This window comes from Rissa tridactyla, chromosome 3 (genome assembly GCF_028500815.1).
Source record: "Rissa tridactyla isolate bRisTri1 chromosome 3, bRisTri1.patW.cur.20221130, whole genome shotgun sequence".
In the NCBI taxonomy this organism is placed as follows: domain Eukaryota; kingdom Metazoa; phylum Chordata; class Aves; order Charadriiformes; family Laridae; genus Rissa; species Rissa tridactyla.
In genome coordinates, this window is record NC_071468.1 from 95158056 (window position 1) to 95178855 (window position 20800).

A 20800-nucleotide genomic window follows, 5' to 3' on the forward strand; every position below is an offset into this window, starting at 1 on the left:
ACAGAGTGCATGTCAAGGTTAAACCATACCATATGTTCCTGAAAATACTCAGACACAACAGGGAATTGTAGGCAAGTATAAATAAAATCCAGTACAATAGGTAGATAATCTTTTGCACAAAACTTACACTGTTTTTCCTTAAACGATAGTCTTTTTTTAAAAAGAGTTTGTGTTTTCTAACAGGTTTCATTTTGTTGTACACAAAGTAATGGTGCAATAATTATTGTAGTAGGGCATAAGATTTACATTGCATTTATCTCAGAGTTGTATTTTTTTAATGTATTATTTTACCAGATAGCTATATCAAAACCACCTTACTGTGTTTCTGTAACTGTTTTGGTTTATGTGACAAATGGGTTCTATGACTACATTCTTTGCAATGGTCATCCACATAGGAAAATCTGTGTAGGAAACTCAACTTTCATGCTACAATGAAAATAACCAAGTAGCTGAATGCTGATTTTTGGTATTTGCTGTTGCTATCCTTATTACTTAAACCATTTAGTCTTGTGAAGTTTATTCCTGTTGTATCTTGATTTAAAAATCCTTTTTACCATTATACTTAGAAGTACTTATTGTTTCCTTTCTTAAAACTAATATTATGTAAATGAAAGACATGAACATTTAACTGTTTGTAGGCTGATCTACTTCCCATTGACTGCTTTTCTGTTTCCAACAAAATTCAACAAATAAGCAAAAGAGAAGTAGAAAAAAGGTGAGAAGCCCAAAATAGCTGCTTGAGTCAACAACAGATTGCCTGAAATGATTCAAACAGGTGTTTGTGAGAGAATGAGCTATTTTCCTCATGGCTGTGGGGGTGAATCCTAGAAAAGAAAAAAAATACTCTAAACAGGCCCTGAAGAACAAGGAGGGGAAAACCCACCATTTTGGGAAGAGTAGGACAGCAGAGGATTACCTCAGGAAAGTCTGAGCTATTTTATTTTTGGGCTAAGGCAGGACAGCAGAGGCACACATCCCAGCACCAACTCCAGCAACACAACCACGGACGAGGGAGTAGACTACACCTGTGCAACTTTCCTCAGCACTTGCGTGCAATGTGTGGTTGGATGGGTGGGTGGCAGAAGATCCTCACCAGCTGAGAGACACCAGAGCTGGCACCAATGTGAGTCATGGATCAGACACAGTCTAAGTCTTTCACGGGTAAACCTTGGTAAATTTTGGTTTCCCAAACAAACATAACTTTTGCTTTTCAAAACAAAGATCATTAAAATGAGCTCCAACAAACCAGGCTAGGAGATCACACTTGGATGAGTGGAAAACCAGATGGACAAAAAACCAGTTGGATGGTTGTCTTAGAGTGTAATGACTAATGGGTGGCAATTTACCTGGAAGCAGATAACAAGCAGAATATGACATGGGTCTATCCAGGAACCTATGTGTAATGTCAATGACCTGGAGTAGGCAGTGGAGTGCATGTTCATATAGTTTGTAGATAACACCAAACTGGGGGGACCAGTTCATGCTCAACAGCATGGCTGCCCTCCAGAGGGATCTATACAGGTTGGAGGGATGGGCAATGAGCTGAATATGAGTCAGCAGTGTCCCCTGACAGCACAGACGGCTGACAACATCAAGGCTGGCATCAAGAGAAGCACAGCCAGTAGGTGCTCAGCACTCATTAGACCATATCTAGAATACTGTGTCCAATTCAATTGAGTTGCACAATGCATAGAAGATATGGAAACTAGAGTGAGTTTAGCAGAGGCCACCAAGATGCTTGGAAGCTGGAACACTTGCCTTGTGGAGAGAGGCTAAGGAAGGTGCGCTTGTTCAGTCTAGAGAAGACATGGCTTCAGAGGCATCTAACAGTGGCCTGTCAGTGCCTGTAGAGAGGTCAGTGAGTAGATGAAGGCAGGCTCTTCACAGTGATGTGCGGTGGGATGGCAGGGGACAATGGGCATAAATTGAAACAATAGGTCCAGACCATTTATATGGAAAAGCTTTTCAACCATGAGGACAGTCAAGCAGTGGAGCAAGTTTCCCAAGGATGCTGTGCAGTTTCTGCACCTGGGGTTTTCAAGACTTGACTGCATAAAGCCCTGAGCAACCTGTTCTGACCCTACAGTTGAACCTGCCTTGACAATGAGGTTGGACTAGATGATCTTCCAACCTGAACAATTCTGTGATTCTAAAACAGCTCACAGAGCTGTTAAAAAGTTTCTGGGGATTGGAGGCAGAGAACACATGCTAATATCTACCCAATTTCTTCCCTGTAACCCACTTACAATCAAAATGTCTGTTTTGTTTAGAAATAGCAAACTGAATGATAAAGTTGATGTATTTTGAGAAACAGACTGTCAGGCACTTTTGAGAAGAATGTTACCTTCTCCTCTGAGGCAGGTAACAGTAGCATGAATGACAATGTTTACTGATCTTGGGTAAGAAAGATCTGCTCCCAGAGGTTCTCTTGAGAATCTAAAAGCAGGTAGTTAATTCAGCTGATGTTAACGGGTTTTGTCAGAATTTGGCATGGTAAAACAGTGTTGCTTAAACAGACCTACTCCTGTAATAGTTATTCAGTTAAGTGGGCTCTTCTCCAGTTAATTGTTTCAGAGTTCCCGAATACACAGCAGGCAGATGTGTGTGATGCAGTGCACTCTGACTGCTGACCTATTTATTGGTGTGTTTCTCTGAAGGCTGACCCATACCAGAGGTTCTGTGGCTCAGCTGTTCAAAAAGCTGTTACACAGAGAAAGAGACAACAATCAGCCGAGTAGGTGTTAATTTGGAAGTTGAGTACTGGTAAAAATAGAAGGACGTCTTTTCCTGGGCTTCAGTTGTTTAAATTGGGGGGTATGCCCCTGAAGTTCTCCGGGCAAGACCTGAAAACCAGAGTGCTACTGCCTGAGATACGAAATTCCCTACTTCCTCACTGATTTTCTAACACAACCTTAATGCTGTGTTAGCATCATCTCTCTGTTCATTCCATCTGCTCTTAGGTCTCCCCCGCTGTTTCCTAGGAGATATATTGCCACGATGCCTGCATCTGTAAGGCAGTGGCAGATATGGGGCAAGAGCCACATGGTTAGAAGCGTTAGTACCACCTGAACATTTGCAGGATTCTCAGGGGATCCCGCCACCCACCGTTTCTCAAAACCTGAGGGAGCCCTAGTTACAGTGTCAGCTGCTTCAGAGTGCCGTGGGAATGGGATGTTGTGGCTTTTCAACTCCTTTCCACTTCTATTTGCTTCTTTCAGCCTAGAAATTCTTTATTCTTTTTTCTTTTTTTTTTTTAAAAAAAAAAGACTTAAATGGCGTTATTTTTGTCCAGTCGGCCTATTAAGTGAACATTTTAGTTTTATTATGTACAAAACTGTATATGTTTTCTGCTTCTTTACAATGCATTTAGCAAAACTAGTGATTGTTTATGTTATGTGTTTTAGGTGGTCAGAACATACCTTTTTCTTACCCTTTCAGGTATGGTCTAAGAGATTCCAAATTCCAAAATGTAATAGTAAGCATAATAAACTGGACATTGCAATTAAATAAGGATGACACAGAATATCAGGGTTGCTAAATCTTGCCTTGTGCCCTAACATCTTCCCTGGTATTCCTTTGGTAGGCACACATAAATCTGACTATGGCTAACAAAATGTACAGGGTCTTATGACATTTCTAAAAATATGCCCATTTCTCACAAGTGACCCAAACTCCAGCAGCAAACTCTTAAGTACACTCGGAAACAGATAATATAGAAAATAATTAACTTTTGCCCATACGTATAATTTATTTGAAATTGTATTCAGCTTTGTTTTCTTCACAGGAAAAATAGGTAAACAATAATTGTTTACATCAAACAGCTAATGTGTTTTTATTTAGGCAGAACTGTGAAAAAAACAAAGTATTTTCTGAATGTATGTTAAAGGAAAGAGAATTTATGAAAACGTACACATAATATTAATCAATAACTTATTTGGGGTAGAGAATCTATTCATTAAATGGTATCAGAAGCATAGTAAAGATTTATAGCTTGAGTGTTAAAGGTCCACATATGGAAGAAACACAACCATTTTTCTTGATGGCAAGTAGAAGATTAGGAAACTTAATATAGCAAGAGTTACATTACAGTGAAACCTACAAATCACTGATGGGTATTTCCTCAAAGAAAACTGTCAGTCTTTTCCAAGTAAATACGTAATGCTTTTGCAGATGTCAGGGACATCTCACGGTATTTGTGAAATAACAGCTATTCGAGCAGTTACGTTATACAAGACAAGTGTAACTCTTTCTTAATTCAGGAGACAAAATTTCAATGTTACAACTAAATTCAGCTGTTAAAGGGCTATCTCCAGTGTATCAGTTGCATACCCTCGAATTTAAATACGATTATGTGGCTAACATTTAACACTGAAAAGAAAACAAGAGACAGGAAGAAATTCCGAAGTAAATTAATATGCTTCGCATACCTAGTACAACACCGAGCATATTTAAACAAGATATATGATTAATTTCATAATATTCTTGTAAATTCAGCCTTCAGTGACCTGTATTTCAAAACAGGATCTGACAAAACAGGAATCTCTTACACAGTCAAACATTAAGAGGGCTTTGGATAAAGTTATGCATTTTGAGAGGTCTGGGGAAACATCCCGAAAAAAGCAGAACATTTCGCACCTGTGTCCTTCAACAAAATGCACAACACGTTTGGCTAAGAAGGCATAAAGGAGCAAGGCTTTTCTGTTGACCAAAGGCTTTTTTGCTATCCCAGTCCAAATCTTCCAAGAGAAAAACCATAGTCCCCTCCATGGCCCCCACCACGGACTATTCTAAAACAAGCCAAAAAGCCCCATGACCTAGACCTCTGGTCTAACGTTGTTATCCTCAAGTTATTGAAATTGGAGAAAAATTCACTTTTAAACAGGGAATGTTAGAAATGGAAAATATATGGTAGCTTGAAAGAATTTAAACTACTTCTATGTGTCCTCGTAAATATTTAGTCCATTTCCGCCTGTGGGATATACCATGATCTTTTTTACTGAAAAAAGGCAGAATTTAGAGAGTGTGATATCAAAACTCACTTGGTCTTCACTAAAAGAAGGTTTTGTAAAAACATCAAGGATATACACATCCTTCAAAGAGTAGAGCTAAACCTAACAGGTTATGTATCTATGATTTACATAAAACAGAAAGAAAATAACAGAAAACCTGCACTTATCCAGACCAAGAGACTGAATATTTTTTTTCTTTGGCACAGATGTCAATGGGCGTACTAAAATAAACCACAGAAATTTCCTGGAGATTGAACAGAATTGAAATGAATAAAAGTAGTTGGTGCAGCGTATAATGCAGATAGAGAAAACCGCAAACTGCAAACAGACTGACAATATGCTGTTTGTTATAAATGTGTCTTTGGTATGCTTAATTTTACACATTGTTCAACTTTAAACTGGAATTCAGTTTTGATGACATTTACAGTACTGGGAATATACAAAGACAGAGCTTGGGACAATTTAAACTCAGAAGCAAAACAAAACTAAAGAACGAAAGAAAGCAGTATTCTTGAACTTAGTCAATATCAGCAGCATCCTATGGATGTTAACTAGATGCTCCGGTAATATGAGAAAAGTATGAACATAAGAATGAGAATGGAACAGAATAAACAAACTCTCAAACTTTGCATGTCATATTTCTCAATTTTTCTCTGACACAGTAAAAAAACTGAGCTCATCCTCTGGCCATAAAACACCACCTCAGCCTTTATCCAGGAAACAATTTCTGGCGACTTGAACGTTACATGTCTTGATAAATTATTCCCAAGATTTCTCCCAAAATTTTCAAACAAGCATTAAAAACCCAAATGGCTTTATTTCTATTAAATAATAAAATCTCAGAAACAAATCTAAAATGTTTTTCATCTTAAACCACAGGTAAGGACCTGATTTTCTTTCTGAAGTTCCCATTTACATTTCCTGCTCAGCAAAATGAAAACATAATTTTCCATCTGTCAGTATTGTAATCTAGATCTATGGACTAAAAATCAAACACTGGCTTCTTCTGCTCATACATGATTTTTGAAAATAAAAAACTCAGAACTTGAATTCAAACACGTCTGATGCCAAAACACATCCCTGCTTGCAAACATACTGAAAACATACCCAAATCTGACTCCTGTAATTTCAATAACCTTTTGTTAAACACTGTCTTGAGCAACCTCTTGGAGCTACAATATATTCGCTTATCAGTGGACACAGTGATAAAAAGACTTTTGGTCTGTAACAAGGAATATCTTCCTCAGATAAAAAATGCATTCTGCCTTTGATCCATTAGAGGTACTCCATGGCTAGAAGCTCCCAGGTGGTAGATGTATCAAAAGCAAGATATGGACTCAAAAAGAAGACAAGTGTAGTAAAAAGTGGTACTTTAGAGTAATTTTTCAGACCATATATTCAAAATGTAAACTTTGTGATGCGTTGCATTTTCTGTCAATTATTTCCTCTGAACATCCCCATTTTTAGGATGTCCTGTTCTCAGAAATAAGTCAATTATCTACACTTTCAGGAGTTCAGGAAGCAGAAGCGAGGGAGCTCAAGAAGATTAAGATTCAAAGAAAGGAACTGGATTAAGGTGTTTTAGTTCAGAGTTCCCCGAGTCAAGCATCAGAGAAAGGCTGCCAGCATACCTAGGGAGCATGTTATCAAACACGGTTGTTCTGATGCCCTCAAACCCCGATTCCACAGTGGCAATATACACAGGAACTTTCAGCTACTGAACCATATTTCTTCTTGAAATACATAATAAAATAGTATATATGACTATGCATGTTAGTGTTGAAATTCTAGAGAGATTTGATCATTCTTCTGCACTCTGGTACTCTGAAGTTGTTCTTACATTTCTGACTTTTTTCCCCCTGAATAAAATCTGAGAGAGTTGCATGGGTTTCTTCTGCAAATCCATATTTTTTTTGTTTGTACCTCTACATACTTTCAAAACTTTAAAGCATATTAATATATCTTAATTTTAATAGTTTTGTTAATTTACATGTTGGAAATTACTATGTTTGGGGTATGTTTTACAAAGTACAGCTATATAACTCGCATTGAATTTATGAGACTTCTGGCAGCTAAATTTCTAAGCACTCATTTGAAAAGAATAAATGATTAATTATATGTGTACTGTGGAAACGCCAGTTATCCTATAGCAGATGATGAACATATTTCATTAGATATTGCAAAAATTAAGATGAGCAGTGCACTAAGTAGTTTAACACAGTGGGATAAACAATTACTTTACAGATACTTGCTCACTGCAAAACTTAAGAGCATTCTCTCACATAACTGCCCTATTCACCAGTTACATCCTATTTTCTGTTCCAAGCTATCATACAGCTATAATTGACTTTAAGGAACCATTTCTTGTCAGTTATGAAAGTTGCATCACTAGGCACCGGGTGATGCCACAAAACACTGACACAGCCCTGCCCTACAGGAAAGGGACGAATGACGACTATGTTCAGAAAGAGTTTGACAACAGATTAGTAATAAATCAGCAATATACCACTAAGTAAGGTGTGCAGGGTTATTACTTATAGCTACATCAGTCAGAGATTTAACAGTTCTATAGCTTGTTATGATGTCTGTTTCTGCACATTTTCAAGAGTAGTACTCTAACTTCTAAGCAATTTCTACTTGCCTTTCGAGTACCAGTGTGTTAATAAAAAGACAAAAACACTGTAGCACAATCCTATTACAACTATTATAATGAACCAGAAATTGTGCTTTTGATGTTGAGTCTTTGAACTTTTTTGCTTTGAAATTTAGTTATAAAACATACAAGTCTACCACAGAGAACACAGTTTATCCAGAGGGAACAATACCAAACGGGAATTTTGGAGGGGAAAAAAAGACGACGAAAGATGGTAAATATTTTCCCTTGTCTGTTAATATTTTACCAAAACTGTTAAGTCCTATGAGTATAGGACTAAATGGATAAAACTATTTTAAGCTAAACACAAATAAACCAAAACCATCAATATTTAAGTGCAAATTTAATACAATCCATCATCATACCTTGTTATGCGTCTGAGTTTGTCCAACCAGGATAAGGATATTTGATGAGATAATAGACAGGCAGAAATTGATTAGAATTATTGACCTCTCAGATCTGATGTACCTGTTCAAATAAACAAAGAGAGGGTACAACTTTTCTAAAAGGAAAACAACTAGTAAGTCATACAAAGCTTTGATGCAATTCTTCCATTAAATATTGGGGATACTGTGAAAGGTAAGCGCTCTCTTTCAAGTGCTCAAACAGAGCATCAGGGAGCTATCACATTACAAACATAGGACTATGATATTTTGGTAGATATTCTGCAAGTCCCTCATAGTATCTTGGTATATTTAAAAAATAATCTATCAATGCTGCTTTTAAAAACTGCTGGCAACACTGTTCTAACACCATACTGATAATAACGGGCTTGCATGCATTCGTGTCAGGAACTTCTTATGCTCTCTGGTCATCCTTGGGAATACCCACAGCTGGCACAGACCCCTCACAATAACTAACTTCAGCAAAAATATGGCAATTTACATAAACAGAAAATTGATCCACCATGCATAAATAAGATGCAGGTTGGTTGATGATACTACAGCAGTACATTTTGAAACATGTTATTGGGATAATGATAACATTAACCTTGAAGTTCCTCCACATTTACAAAATAATTTGTATGAAGAAACAACAACATTGTAATATCTTCATCTTCATAAGACCTAATGCCAAAAAATAGCTAGTTTGTACAGAAAGATTAAATTATAGCAGTAAGCATCACACAGTCCCTCTTGCAAACTTATCATATTCATTTTGCAAGTATGTTTAGGATGAAAAAGTCAAATACTCTTATCACCTATTTCCTTACAAGATGCAAATGTTGTCATTTTTCTATATGTGCTTGTTTGTGCTTTTTGTAGCCGTTTATGTGCTACAGGACAGAAAGGGAATTATTATGGTTTCAAGTACCTTACTGACCTGATTTTCAGAGGTGCTAACAAAGTAAATGTTGACTGATAAAGTAAATGAAAGTTAAGGGTGCTCAGTTCCTCTGAAGACCATGCATTATGTTTATATAGTCTATGACCTATACTATATGCTTCTCACTGGATCTTAGTTAATATTGCTGGCTCCTCCTGAGCTGCACACCCACGGCTGACACTCTGAGGAGGTCATAACAGAGGGTGCTGAACCCACGAGAAATGCTGAGCTTTGGACACGAAATGAATTGTAATCCTTTTTGCTCAGCTATCAATTAAGCATTACCTTTTTTAGTTAAGAAGACAGAAGAACAACGCTGATACCACAATCTACATTTTTCCTTAAAATGTGGCAATGCTGTTAAGGCTAGTTCTATGTGTTTGCAAACAAAAAAGTTCAGAAAGTCTAGTGCCTTTGTCTAGACAGTCAGTACGCTGCTACTTTCTAACTTGTTAAATACTGATTCACCTGGACCAGATCCCAGCGCTGAGTATCTATGGGCTATAAAGGATCTTAGTGGTTGAGTAAATACAGTGCAAGCAGCAGCCCGTAGCATTGACTTAAGCTAAGAAGGCTTTAGTTTTTCTGCCAGCGCACTATTGATGAAGGGGAGGGGAGGGGAGGGGAGGGGAGGGGAGGGCAGGGCAGGGCAGGGCAGGGCAGGGCAGGGCAGGGCAGGGAAGGGAAGGGAAGGGAAGGGAAGGGAAGAAGGCTGAATATTTGACTGACATTGAATTTATTTTTCAGTTGGAATTTTCAGTTGAGGGGGATCAAATCAGTCAACCATAAAAGAATGCTCACATAGGCCTTCTTTGGACCAGAATACCTCTACCTTACATCGCCGCTAAAGAGGCCCTGCCATTCAAAGGGAAGATGGGTGCTCCAAAATATAAAACCAGACATAAGGTCAAAACATCAAATTTCTCCCTACTCCTAGATTTATAAAAATAAGCACATATACATATAAGTTTCAGTGTCTACTTTCCCCCTATAGTTGGTTACTATGTGCTCTTGAGAAACATGTTGAAGGCAAATTTTAATGATTCAAATGACAGGCCACTCACTTGTCATGATACTTTCAAAATATTTCACTGATAGAACACAGAGATCTATATCAGTTTTTTCTTCAGCTGGATGCAGAACCCACATTAGGTACGTAACACATCAAATACATTTTTTTTCTCAGCTTGGAAGTTACCATAATCATAGCATCATAGAATCATAGGATCATAGAATCACAGCCATGAGTAGGGACACTTTCCACTAGACCAGGTTACTCAAAGTCCCTTTCAACCTGTCCTTGAACACTCCCAGGGATGGGGCATCCACAACTACTCTGGGCAACCTTTTCCACTGTCTCACCACCCTTATCAAAAAAAAAAAATTCCCTACATTTAATCTAAATAATGGAGAAGACCAGCTCCACTGAGCATGACAGTATTTCCATCCAAGTGCTAAATATATCAGGGAGTGCAAAAATAACACTACAATTCTTCAGATGGGAATTATATCCTGAAATACTCTCATTCTTAGTTTTGACAGACAAGAACTGATAATTCTTACACTCTTTTTATTACAACTTATGTAACTAGATAGTCTATATTTATTATATGTATGTATAATCCTGTGAGTCTCTGTGACTGCATAAGACGGTGAAAGAGAAAAGGATGTAGAATTATCAAGCTGCTTCTAAAAGTAAAATTCTATTGGTTGATTTTACATTACTCTAAAAGTTGTTATTTTCTCCTTGTGTTTCTTCTTACTTGCTCAAGAACCTATCTTTTATTATGGAAAAAAGTTAAGTAAGAACCCATGTTGACCTAAAAAAAAAATATTATTACTTCACATGACTTTTCCTCTTACTGTCTTCTACACTAACACATCATGCTATTTCTTATCACTTCTCAAAATAATGTTGTCCATAAATATCTATCTTTTGAGTCAATCTAATATTTTAATATAGTAAACTCAGGATGGAAAGAAAGTCTGTTACTGGAATGTACCACCACACTATTTGAGAATACACCAGTTTGTGGTCTTCATTGGAAGGGGATAAACTCAAAATCAGTTGACTGAACCTCCCTAAATCTGCAATATCTGATGTGGCACATGATATGTCATTTTTATCACATAGAAGTTTTGCTTTCAAACATAAATGGAGGAAAAGCATTCCAAGGTATAGGCCAGAAGCCTCAGATGAAACATACCACATAGAATAATCCTGTAAAATATTTATTAGCACTATGAATACCCTACTGAAAGAGCAATACCATTCACACTCAAGAGGGGAAAGAGAAGAGTGGCCTACACCGTCACCAGTAGGCCAAGACAGTAAAATTAATCAATAACATCAACAAATTCAGGAGTCAAAACATGCACTACATTTTGCTTTTTTTTTCCTTTCCAAATAATAAAAGTTGCATCTAATGTTCTCTTTAAATTTTAATTCAACTAAATATAACTGTGCATTCACATTTAGCTTTGTCAATCCATTACATACCTCCATAGTGCTGCATAGACAACTGCTAGGGTGATCAAGGCCAAGCATGAAAGACCACTGCCTACTATTAAGGTCACTGAGGGTGTACCAGATGATTCCATGATCTGTAGGTTACAACAGATAACCATGAAGGAAATCATCCTCCAGCAATTAAAAAAACACGTCAAAAGACAAAAAAAGTAATAAAAGCAAAACAATAAAAGCAGTCACGCTGTCACAGATAGCTACAGTAATATTACTTATGAAGCAGAAATCAACTTATTTCTAAAACTGATCCATACATAACTCTGAGATCTGTTCAATTATTGTCATATTCCGCAGAGGCCTTTGAGCTTTAAAATGTCTTATAATACCTGCTTGATATTTTGAAAAATAAAGAAAGTAGTAATATTACAATGTAATAGGAAACTATGATGTTAGCACAAGTTTCAACTACATCCCAGTTAAAATTAATATGAATATATACCTGTCTTGAGAAACAGCTATATTTAGAATTGTGTATTAAACAAACAGCTTGGTTTCACTGTAATATATTAAAGATGATCCAGTAATTTGTCCCCGAATTTGGTTCATGCTTGTTGCAGAATTACTAAACTTTCTGAGTTTTAATAACTTTGACTTCAATCCACTATTCTCACACACTTAATTTTCTTGGGCCTCTGTCTAGAAGGAATGGCAAGATATCTATGGCAACAATATCATAAGCCTTCTTTAAAGAAGCTGGAAATTTATAAATATTTCATTTGTACTCTGTGTGTTAACAAAAAAGGAAAATAAATAAATGACCTTGAAAACAAACTAGCTTTCCCTGCTGTAAAAGAAACTATTATAGTCACACATCAGGTAAGGTTTTTCTTCCATGTGTATATGTGCTCATGTTCTGCAATAGACATAGTATTTTGCTTACACAAATGGAAAAAATTTAGAACTAAAAGTTTGCCTGGTTTACCAAAACGCTTTTTAAAGCCTCACGGATGTATTGTAAATTACATTTTATCAAGATATCTTTTGACACCCAAATAGGAGATAAGACTGGTGTACTTTTAGGCCAGATCTCAGGCAGAAAGTAACATTCTATTTCAACCACTTTGTTCCAAACTGATCTACTTTGCTATTAAAAAGAGTCTGATCATACGCTTCCAAAACCAGGAAAATGAAATTATGCCTTAGCAGGATAACTTCACGAATATTTGCTTTTTAGCTATGTTCACGTTCAAAAATACTGGGAGTGTCTGCTTATACACTTAATGTCCCCTCTTTCTCATGGAAACTTGATTATTTCTCTTACACCATATCAACAGACTACATAAAAAATCTGGGCTGAAAATGTCCAATGCAGATCTGCAATCTGTTTAACTACAGTATCTAGGGTTTTCCTACCAAGAGCAATAATAAAGCCCTGTACATTCCCTTGGAAAGGCTTGCAACCTTTAAAAAGCTTGTTAAGTTGCTAATTGTTCGATACAAAAGTTTTCAACACATTTGCATCACAATTAGAAGGCTTTCTCCAAAAAATCCGGAGTTCGAGAACATGCAAATCTCACCAGGAATTAGTTGTATCACAAAATCTGGAATATCATTTCTCTGAGACACTGTAGACACCAGGAGACTAACATTTGCCTACCTGCGGTATTAAACAATTCCTAAACGCAACGTCTGAAATATACCTGAGAGGAAAACTCGACCAGCTCCCCCCCCGCGTCTCTCGGCACCCCCCCCCTCGCTATTGCCGTTTGCATTAAAACTGGATATTTCCCCCCCCTCCCCCCCCCCCCCCCCCGCTTTGTTACTTACTATTTCTCTAGGTTGCTGAGCCAAAATGGCGAAGGTAGAGAGACGATCACATAAGCATTTCGTATGGGATGCATCGGTAAGCACAGTTTTACATCCCTGGGTGGACCAGGTTCCCAAAGAGTCGTTCCTGCAAAGGAGAGAGAGAAGGAAAGGAAGGGGGAAGGGGAGGGGGAGGGGGGGGAGGGAAGGAAGGAAATCGGGATAATTAACGCCTGACGGCCAATTCCGTGAGGAGACAATGCAGTTTAATCGCGAGGAGGGTGCAGTGTAGTTCCCGGACAGCAGAGAGGTACTTGTTGTGGGGCAGGACCGGCCCCGGCGGCGCCCCCGCGGCCGGGCGGGGGAGCGGGGCGCGGGGCGCGGGGAGGCGCGGAGAAGCGCGGAGCTGTCCGGCGGCGGCGGTGCTGACAGCCCGGCGCGCTGCGCTGCGCTGCGCGGAACCCCGCCAGCCGCGGCAGCAGCCGCCCCCTGCGCTGCCAGCCACCTCCGAGCCTCACCAGAGCACTGCGAAAAACTCATCGGGGGAAGAGGGGGAGGCTCTCTCTCTCTCTCTCTCTTTTTTTTTTTTTTCTTTCCCTTTTCCTACCGGCTCTGTTTCTGGCCCTTTTGTAAAAAAAATGTGGATGTGGTGGTCGGTAGTTGTAGTGTCTTTTTTTTTTCTTTTTTCTTTTTTTTTCTCTTTTTCTTATATTTTTTTCCTCTCTCTCGTGTGCGTGGCTAGTTTAAAGGCAGATGGTTCTCAAACGTCTATCTGGGTTATGCCAGTTAGACCGGGAGATGCCAGATCTTCTGTTCTGACGGCTATTTTTGCTGAGGATTTTCGGGTTTTTTTGGTTGTTGTTTTTAGTGCTCAGCCTTAGAAATTTCACCCTGGAAACGGCAGCATCAGATGCCTCCAACTCTTGCCTCAGCTCCGGCAGAGGGGTGGATTTCAGTACAGCAGCACACAACATCACCAAAGAGACACACGAGTTCGCCCTCCAGACATCACTCAGTCAACTCGCCTTTCCCTAGCTCCCTCCCCCTTCCCGATTTCTTCTTCTTGGGGTGGCAGCACCACGCTAACCCCAAGCCAAAGCGATCATTTGCTGGCACCTTTTGCCAACCGCCCCTAAACAAAACAAGATGATTAACACAGCCCTCGAATTCAATTAGACATTCAATATGCTAATGCAAGGTCTGAAACCCACCCCAGCAGAACAATAAAAATGGTATCAACCCACGTTTTCTTTGTGCGGGCAAGGAGAGGGAGAGACAGAGACAAAAAATCATCTCTCCCTTTTCCTGAACTGCAGTGGAGGGAGGAAATAATTTCCACAGGAAAAAGGGGTTGGTTTCAACTAAATCAAACCTGTTATCTTTATATGTGTTATGTTTAAAGAACAATTGGGTTTCTTTCTTCTTTTTTCCCCTCCTTTCATGCCCAGGGAGCAACTGCAGCAACTCTGCTGCCAGCAGCAGTGTGAGTGCTGTCAATTCCTGTCCATTTCACCTCAGGTCACCAAATGACTTTAAAAAAAAAGAAAAAAGAAGGAGGAAGAAACAAGGTGGGGGAATAATAATTTCCAGTCCCTGTGATCACCCTTGTTTCACCTCTTCTGCCTTGACAACCCACCTTTGTGAGTGATTCTATATGCCAGAACCCTCGTGCAAAGGCAATTTGTTATCCCAAGCCTGCTCTCAGAGTGGGGTCACCCAGCCCACCTCGGCATTTTGCACCACTAGTTTTTGAACACACACCAGATGCAACCCTTACACACTATTGTCTTCAGAACAGTATCCTGCAATAAACAAAACAAACAGCAACTGAGGGAAACAATTGAGGGAAAATCACCAATTCTTCAAGCCACTAAAGCTGTCTATTAGCTTTCCTTCACAAATTGTGTCTTTCAGAGAGCCACAGGCTAAATCAACATCCATTTTGAAAAAAATATAGTAACATATTCTAAATTCTGAAGCGTTATCTTCTGGATAACTTAACTGATTTATTTTATTAGCTTTCCTGTCTCTTATCTTATTGTGACACACAGTTAAGGCCAAATGAAATGCATTTATCTGCGTTGATTAAATATTAAAGAATAATAGCTTAAGAGAAACTGACTTGTTTTAAAACAAAAGGATGGTATTATTCATCCTGAGAATAAGATTTAATACATTGAATTTGCCCTATGCTGAAAAGCACTGGATGCACAATACATACAGTTAGCACTAAATCCTTACAGATGGTGTCCAATGCACAGAGTTAGACAAGTCCTAATTATAGAAGGTAGACAACCACAGAGACCAGTTTAATTTAAAACAAAACATCTGTTACAATTATAATTATATTTAAATTAGTATGAATCATGGGCCGTCCACCAGGTTTAGAGGGGCTCATGCTGTTCTCCAAGTCACTCGTGCAAATACAAAATTCCAGTCGTACATTAGCTGAGCAGTTCACTGTTGTACTATGTCACCAGGTATTACAAATACACTACCTATTTTGCAAAACTTCTTGAATACTACTGAAAATTTTAATGGAATTTTCAAAAGCATTCTGAAATGAAGAAAGTGCTCTAATTGAATTCAACAATAAGACATCCATCGACACGGCAGGAGTGGCGTCAGTCTAATATGGACAATTTTACATTTCATTGTTCATTTTTTCAGTGATACACTTCAATTTCTTGCCTACCAGCATTATATTTGAATATGTAACAGATGAAAATTCAGTGATTAAATATGGTCTATCTCTCTCTTCTAACCAATGCAGTTGTTTTTTTTAAAAAAAAAGTGCCTCATTAATAAGTATATTTGTAGCCTCTTGAAATGATGTCTGACAGAAGCTGTGCAGAATTTAATACTAAGTCCATGAAGGAGACGGAATAATGAGCAGAATCCAAAATAAAAGTGTAATTGCAATTTGTTGCATGATGTTCATGCCTGCAGAACAGTAAATGTATGATTACTAACTCACTGCAGAGATGCTTTTGACTTGCCAACATAAAATCAGTATTTGGTTTTAGACATAAAGTAAACATGGAATGGAAATATGGAGTTAAAACAGATGTATTTTATTTAGTACATCTCAGTGCTACACTTTTTTTGTGAAGTCCTCCATCTATGATCTGTCCCTCTTATAATGCAACTCTTCTGGGCCAATCAGAATTTATCCCATATTTGGAAGTTTCATTCCTTTTTGCTCTGATTTTCCTTAACTATGTGTCTAATGTTTAGGGTTATCATATGAATATATTATTCCTGTGGATCTTTCTTATTATGCAGAAAGCTATAAAGGAGTGACAGGTACTATTAACACATGTTCTATTTATATCAAGGAAAATTATCAAACTGAAAATACCTAGCAAATATAGCTGTAGGTTCATGCCCATTATCGGCAATTTTGTACTGTTCCACTGAGCTATAGATGATTTAATCAACCTGGCAGAATTCCCATGGTATAAGCAAAGGAATTCCCAAGAAGCATAGATTCACCATTGCAGATCCTGTGTCATCCTGCAGCTGAGACGGGGGAAAAAGCAGGGGAAACAGAGAAGTAGGGGAAAAAGTCTAAGTAGGATGCAATTTGGGCCCATGGATCTATGGCTAATATGCCATAAGCACCCAAAAACCCCTCAGCTCCAACATTTGCCTGTGAGTGTGTCCTTCTCAGAGTAGTCTTACAGTTAGAAGAATGCTGGAGTGTCTTTTCAAAACCCTTTCAGAGTTTAATGTAAACTTCTTAGTTCTAATCAAGAATTGGGAACATACTGTGCAATGAAATGAAAACGGTCAAATGATATGCAGAAAAGTATTTTAATTGTGTATGATATAGCAGAAATAATGTGATTTTTACTCTTTAATAATGTATTATGCAATATTGCATGATATATAAGTGATGCTCACTACTGAAAACAATGTCTCAGATATTGCAATGGAAATGCAGTTTATAGGATAGGAGCATTTTTGTAGAATAAAAGCTTCATTCACAGACACAACCGCCAATCTGACACAGACTGATGAAAAAGCCACATTTGGTGCGCTAGCAGCTATGTTGCCCTTAGTTTGCGGTATTTTCCCTGGTCTCATGACACGGTTTACCACTTACTGTTGACATATTTTATTAAAATTAATAATATACATGTCTTACTAATTGCATTGTTTTGTCTACTTTAACGTGTTGATGAATAAAAATCAGCTATGACATTGCTGTCAAAACCACTCACTTACTTAGCAAAGGACTTCACCTCATAATGTACACTGTCTACCTTATTACTTTGAAGAATTTTTTTCAAAAGAAAGGGGGCTTTTTTGGAGGGAGATGCTGTGACACACAGATAAAGGAAGTTAGCAATACTGTTAACTATTTTCTTCATACCAGCAACTAGTGATCCAAGTAATTGGCTGGGTTTTGATCATCACGAACGAAGAGTTAACATCCAGGCTATACATAAATGACAGTAGCTTACTTTAGTAATTTCTTTGATGATTGATATCTGTGGCTAAACTAGGATAAGAAACCTTTTTGATCACTAAGTTACATTACTTAAATAACAGTAAGCTACACAGAAGTTTAAAAATTATAATATTTCTCCTGAGATAATTTTCATTCTCCACACTTCTTGGGTGTGTACATTATTTTACACTTTTTTTCTGTTCAACTAGGTGCTGTTTTTCCTTTAGGACAGACTTTGGTATTCCAACTCTATTTTCATAAAACAATGACATACAATGATGAGAAGCACAGGGAAAAGGCAGACATAAGAATATTTTAGCCTAGCAAAAGACAGGAAATAAGCTCACGGCCCTTATGAGTAGCAGATTATGTACATCATTGTGCCTGTTCAGATGTGCTGGCTGGCACATTAGTAAAGATAAAGTCCTTCCAACACCTGCTCACTTCTTTACACCTGGACCTAAAATCCCAGGGAAGCCATAGGGAAGGCTCAACTGCAGGAATCTCCTTTCAGTTATGTGTGCCCATATGTCTGAGACATGACCCAACTCTTAGTATGCATAATTTCTACTGTGATAAATCTTATCCCTACTAGTAGTATACAGCAACATCTGGTTTATCTCCAATTTTAACCTAAGTAAAAAAAAAAAAAAAAAGAAAAAAAAAGAAACCCCACAAAGAAAAGGTGGATGCAAACACACTTTGCTTAATAATGTCACGTATGAAACTATAGTTACCAAAGTATTGTTTACCCTGAAATTGCTAATATGATTAACATTATGCCATTATGACTTGGGGCTTTTTTTCCCCTCACACAATTTAGAAAAGCTAACGCATGAAATCATGGAAATGAAAAGAAATAAAATGGATAAAAATAACTGCCTTATGACTACATGTCTAAAATACCGCAAATGTCCCAAAAAGTATGTCTGAATTTGTGTGGTATCAGAAGAAAAAGCTGGATGATGAATATCTTGCAATAGGATCTCCAACCAGAATACTATGGGGAGTTAATTTTCCTAAAGAATAAGGCCACTTTTCCAATTCAGACATTGAATTGTTTATTTTTCCTCAATGACACATTTGTGAATTTAGTTTTTTGCCAAAGAAAGTAGAAAACCTTGAAAAATTAATTTTCTTGCTGATCTTTATATCAAAAATAAATCCTATTTGAATAATTTTTTCGTAAAACAAATGTGCATCTGGGCTGGAAACCAAGTTTTATTCCAATGTGATTTAAACCAGATGAGATATTAAACCTTAAAAAGTAGGTTTTATAACAGAGCTGTTGCAGCTATAAGCATACATTGTTACATTAACTTTCTAATAATCTACAACTCATAGAAAGGTCCAAGAGAAGATCGAAAATTTCCTTGGTTATCAGTTTGACTACTATATAGAAAGGAAAAGAAATTCTAAAGGAGTGATATGACAAAAAAAGGATGAGACAAATACTAGGAGTTTCCTGCCTGCTACTGCATAGCTCTTGATTGCTGGTGCTCTGTACTACTGCTACGACGCAGATTTATCATTACTGGAATTACAGAATCCATTCATGTTTTTTAATATCATCAGCCAAACTACCGTCATTCAGCTCTATTTCTATACTGTAAGGAGACTAATGGATGGACATTTGAGCAAAAGCATTCTCCCCCCTTTCCTGAGATTATAGAGAAAATCTCCTAAGAGGATGAGTGTTGGTGCATAAATAATAAAAAAAAAATAAAAAAAACTGAGGGAAAACAATCACTTTCCATAGCTTCATCTCTATCTGATCCTGTAGATGCTCTCAGAGAAAGTAGCATAGGAGTAAGTACGGGGTGTTCCTGCTACGTACACACTGCAAAGAATGTAGGTATACGCTAAGGATTTATTAGAACTATGATTTCTTTCCCCATTGACCTCCGTAATGAATGGAGCAGACAAGAGGCCACACTTCCCTTCCAGGATATCTCGTCCCAAGATGATGATTTCCTAGAAATTACAGGAAGCAACAGATGGATATTTCTTATTTTCATAAAACCAGTAACAATTGAAACAAACTGGTCAACACTACTACAAATTCTACAGTGAATTGCTGTCACCCTTCCTTCCTGATGAGGTCTCATTTATTTAGTATCACTCCAAATGCTAATTTTGTCTTGCATTTCAATACAGTTTTGCTAAGTTTGTTCACTGCGAAAGGGAGATATACCTGATAATGCTGAATGACCAAAACAACCAGGATCATGTTACGTTTTACAAGCATGCATTACTTAACTGTGCGTATATTTATGCTCTTCATTTAAGTTGCTGTATGACATATTTAGTTTCTTGTGGCAAAGTCATATCGAGACTTGCTATGTTAAAATGTATATTCTCAAAATTTGCAGTAGTGAGTTTAGTAGCATTTTGGATATGTCTAAACTTGCTCAATTTCAACTAAGTTAATGTTATAGAATAACTATCAGATATTTAGTCAGAAAAAACAGTTCAACAAATACGTTATTAGCTTTCACTCCTCAAAAAATCAGTAAAATCTTTTATATTGGTTTGTTCAGACTACAAACATTTATGTAGATTTATGGTGATCAAAGGGAAATTTGTCATGTAGTGTTTTCCCAATGATCAACTTGTGAAATCTTTCACACCGTACTATTATTCACAGGGCTTCCTAGCAAAAAACGATCCTTGTAAATTGTATTTTGCCAGGGGGTGGAAAAGATTTGGGGCTCAGAAGATTGTCCTGGAAATTAAGAATGTCAAAGCTTGTATCAGGGTTGTAGCTATCATTAAAGTTTCTTCCAAATGACAAGATTAGCAATAAAGCATAGCATCATTAGTTCAAGTTTCAGGGCCAGCTACGACCAGCAGGGAGAGGAACAAGTGTGAAAGGGAATTGATGAGAGGAAGAACAGAGGCTGGTCTTCCATCACTGTTACTGTTACAACATCCTGTGCTATTCTAGACTGAATCTCCAGATAAAACTAAAAACAGTACATGTCCAGCCTCCTCACTTCGTATTAGGCTCCAAAGATGCCAACCATAACATGGGAAGAAAGGTAAGTCACAAAATAAGAGTGGCAGAAGCAAACATGTTAAGT

General features: G+C 37.7%; 1 protein-coding gene across 7 annotated transcripts in view; it reads right to left on the reverse strand.

Annotated features, from left to right (window-relative positions):
* Nucleotides 1-20800, reverse strand: part of ADGRB3 (adhesion G protein-coupled receptor B3) — a 466080-nt gene that overhangs the window by 87983 nt on the left and 357297 nt on the right. For all 7 annotated transcript variants that reach the window (XM_054196749.1, XM_054196748.1, XM_054196745.1 and 4 more), the window contains 3 exons: nucleotides 13283-13409; nucleotides 11489-11592; nucleotides 8028-8130 (listed from right to left, as the gene is read on the reverse strand). In XM_054196749.1, the coding sequence (XP_054052724.1) occupies nucleotides 8028-8130; nucleotides 11489-11592; nucleotides 13283-13409 (334 nt within the window). The remainder of the gene's footprint in view (nucleotides 1-8027; nucleotides 8131-11488; nucleotides 11593-13282; nucleotides 13410-20800) is intronic.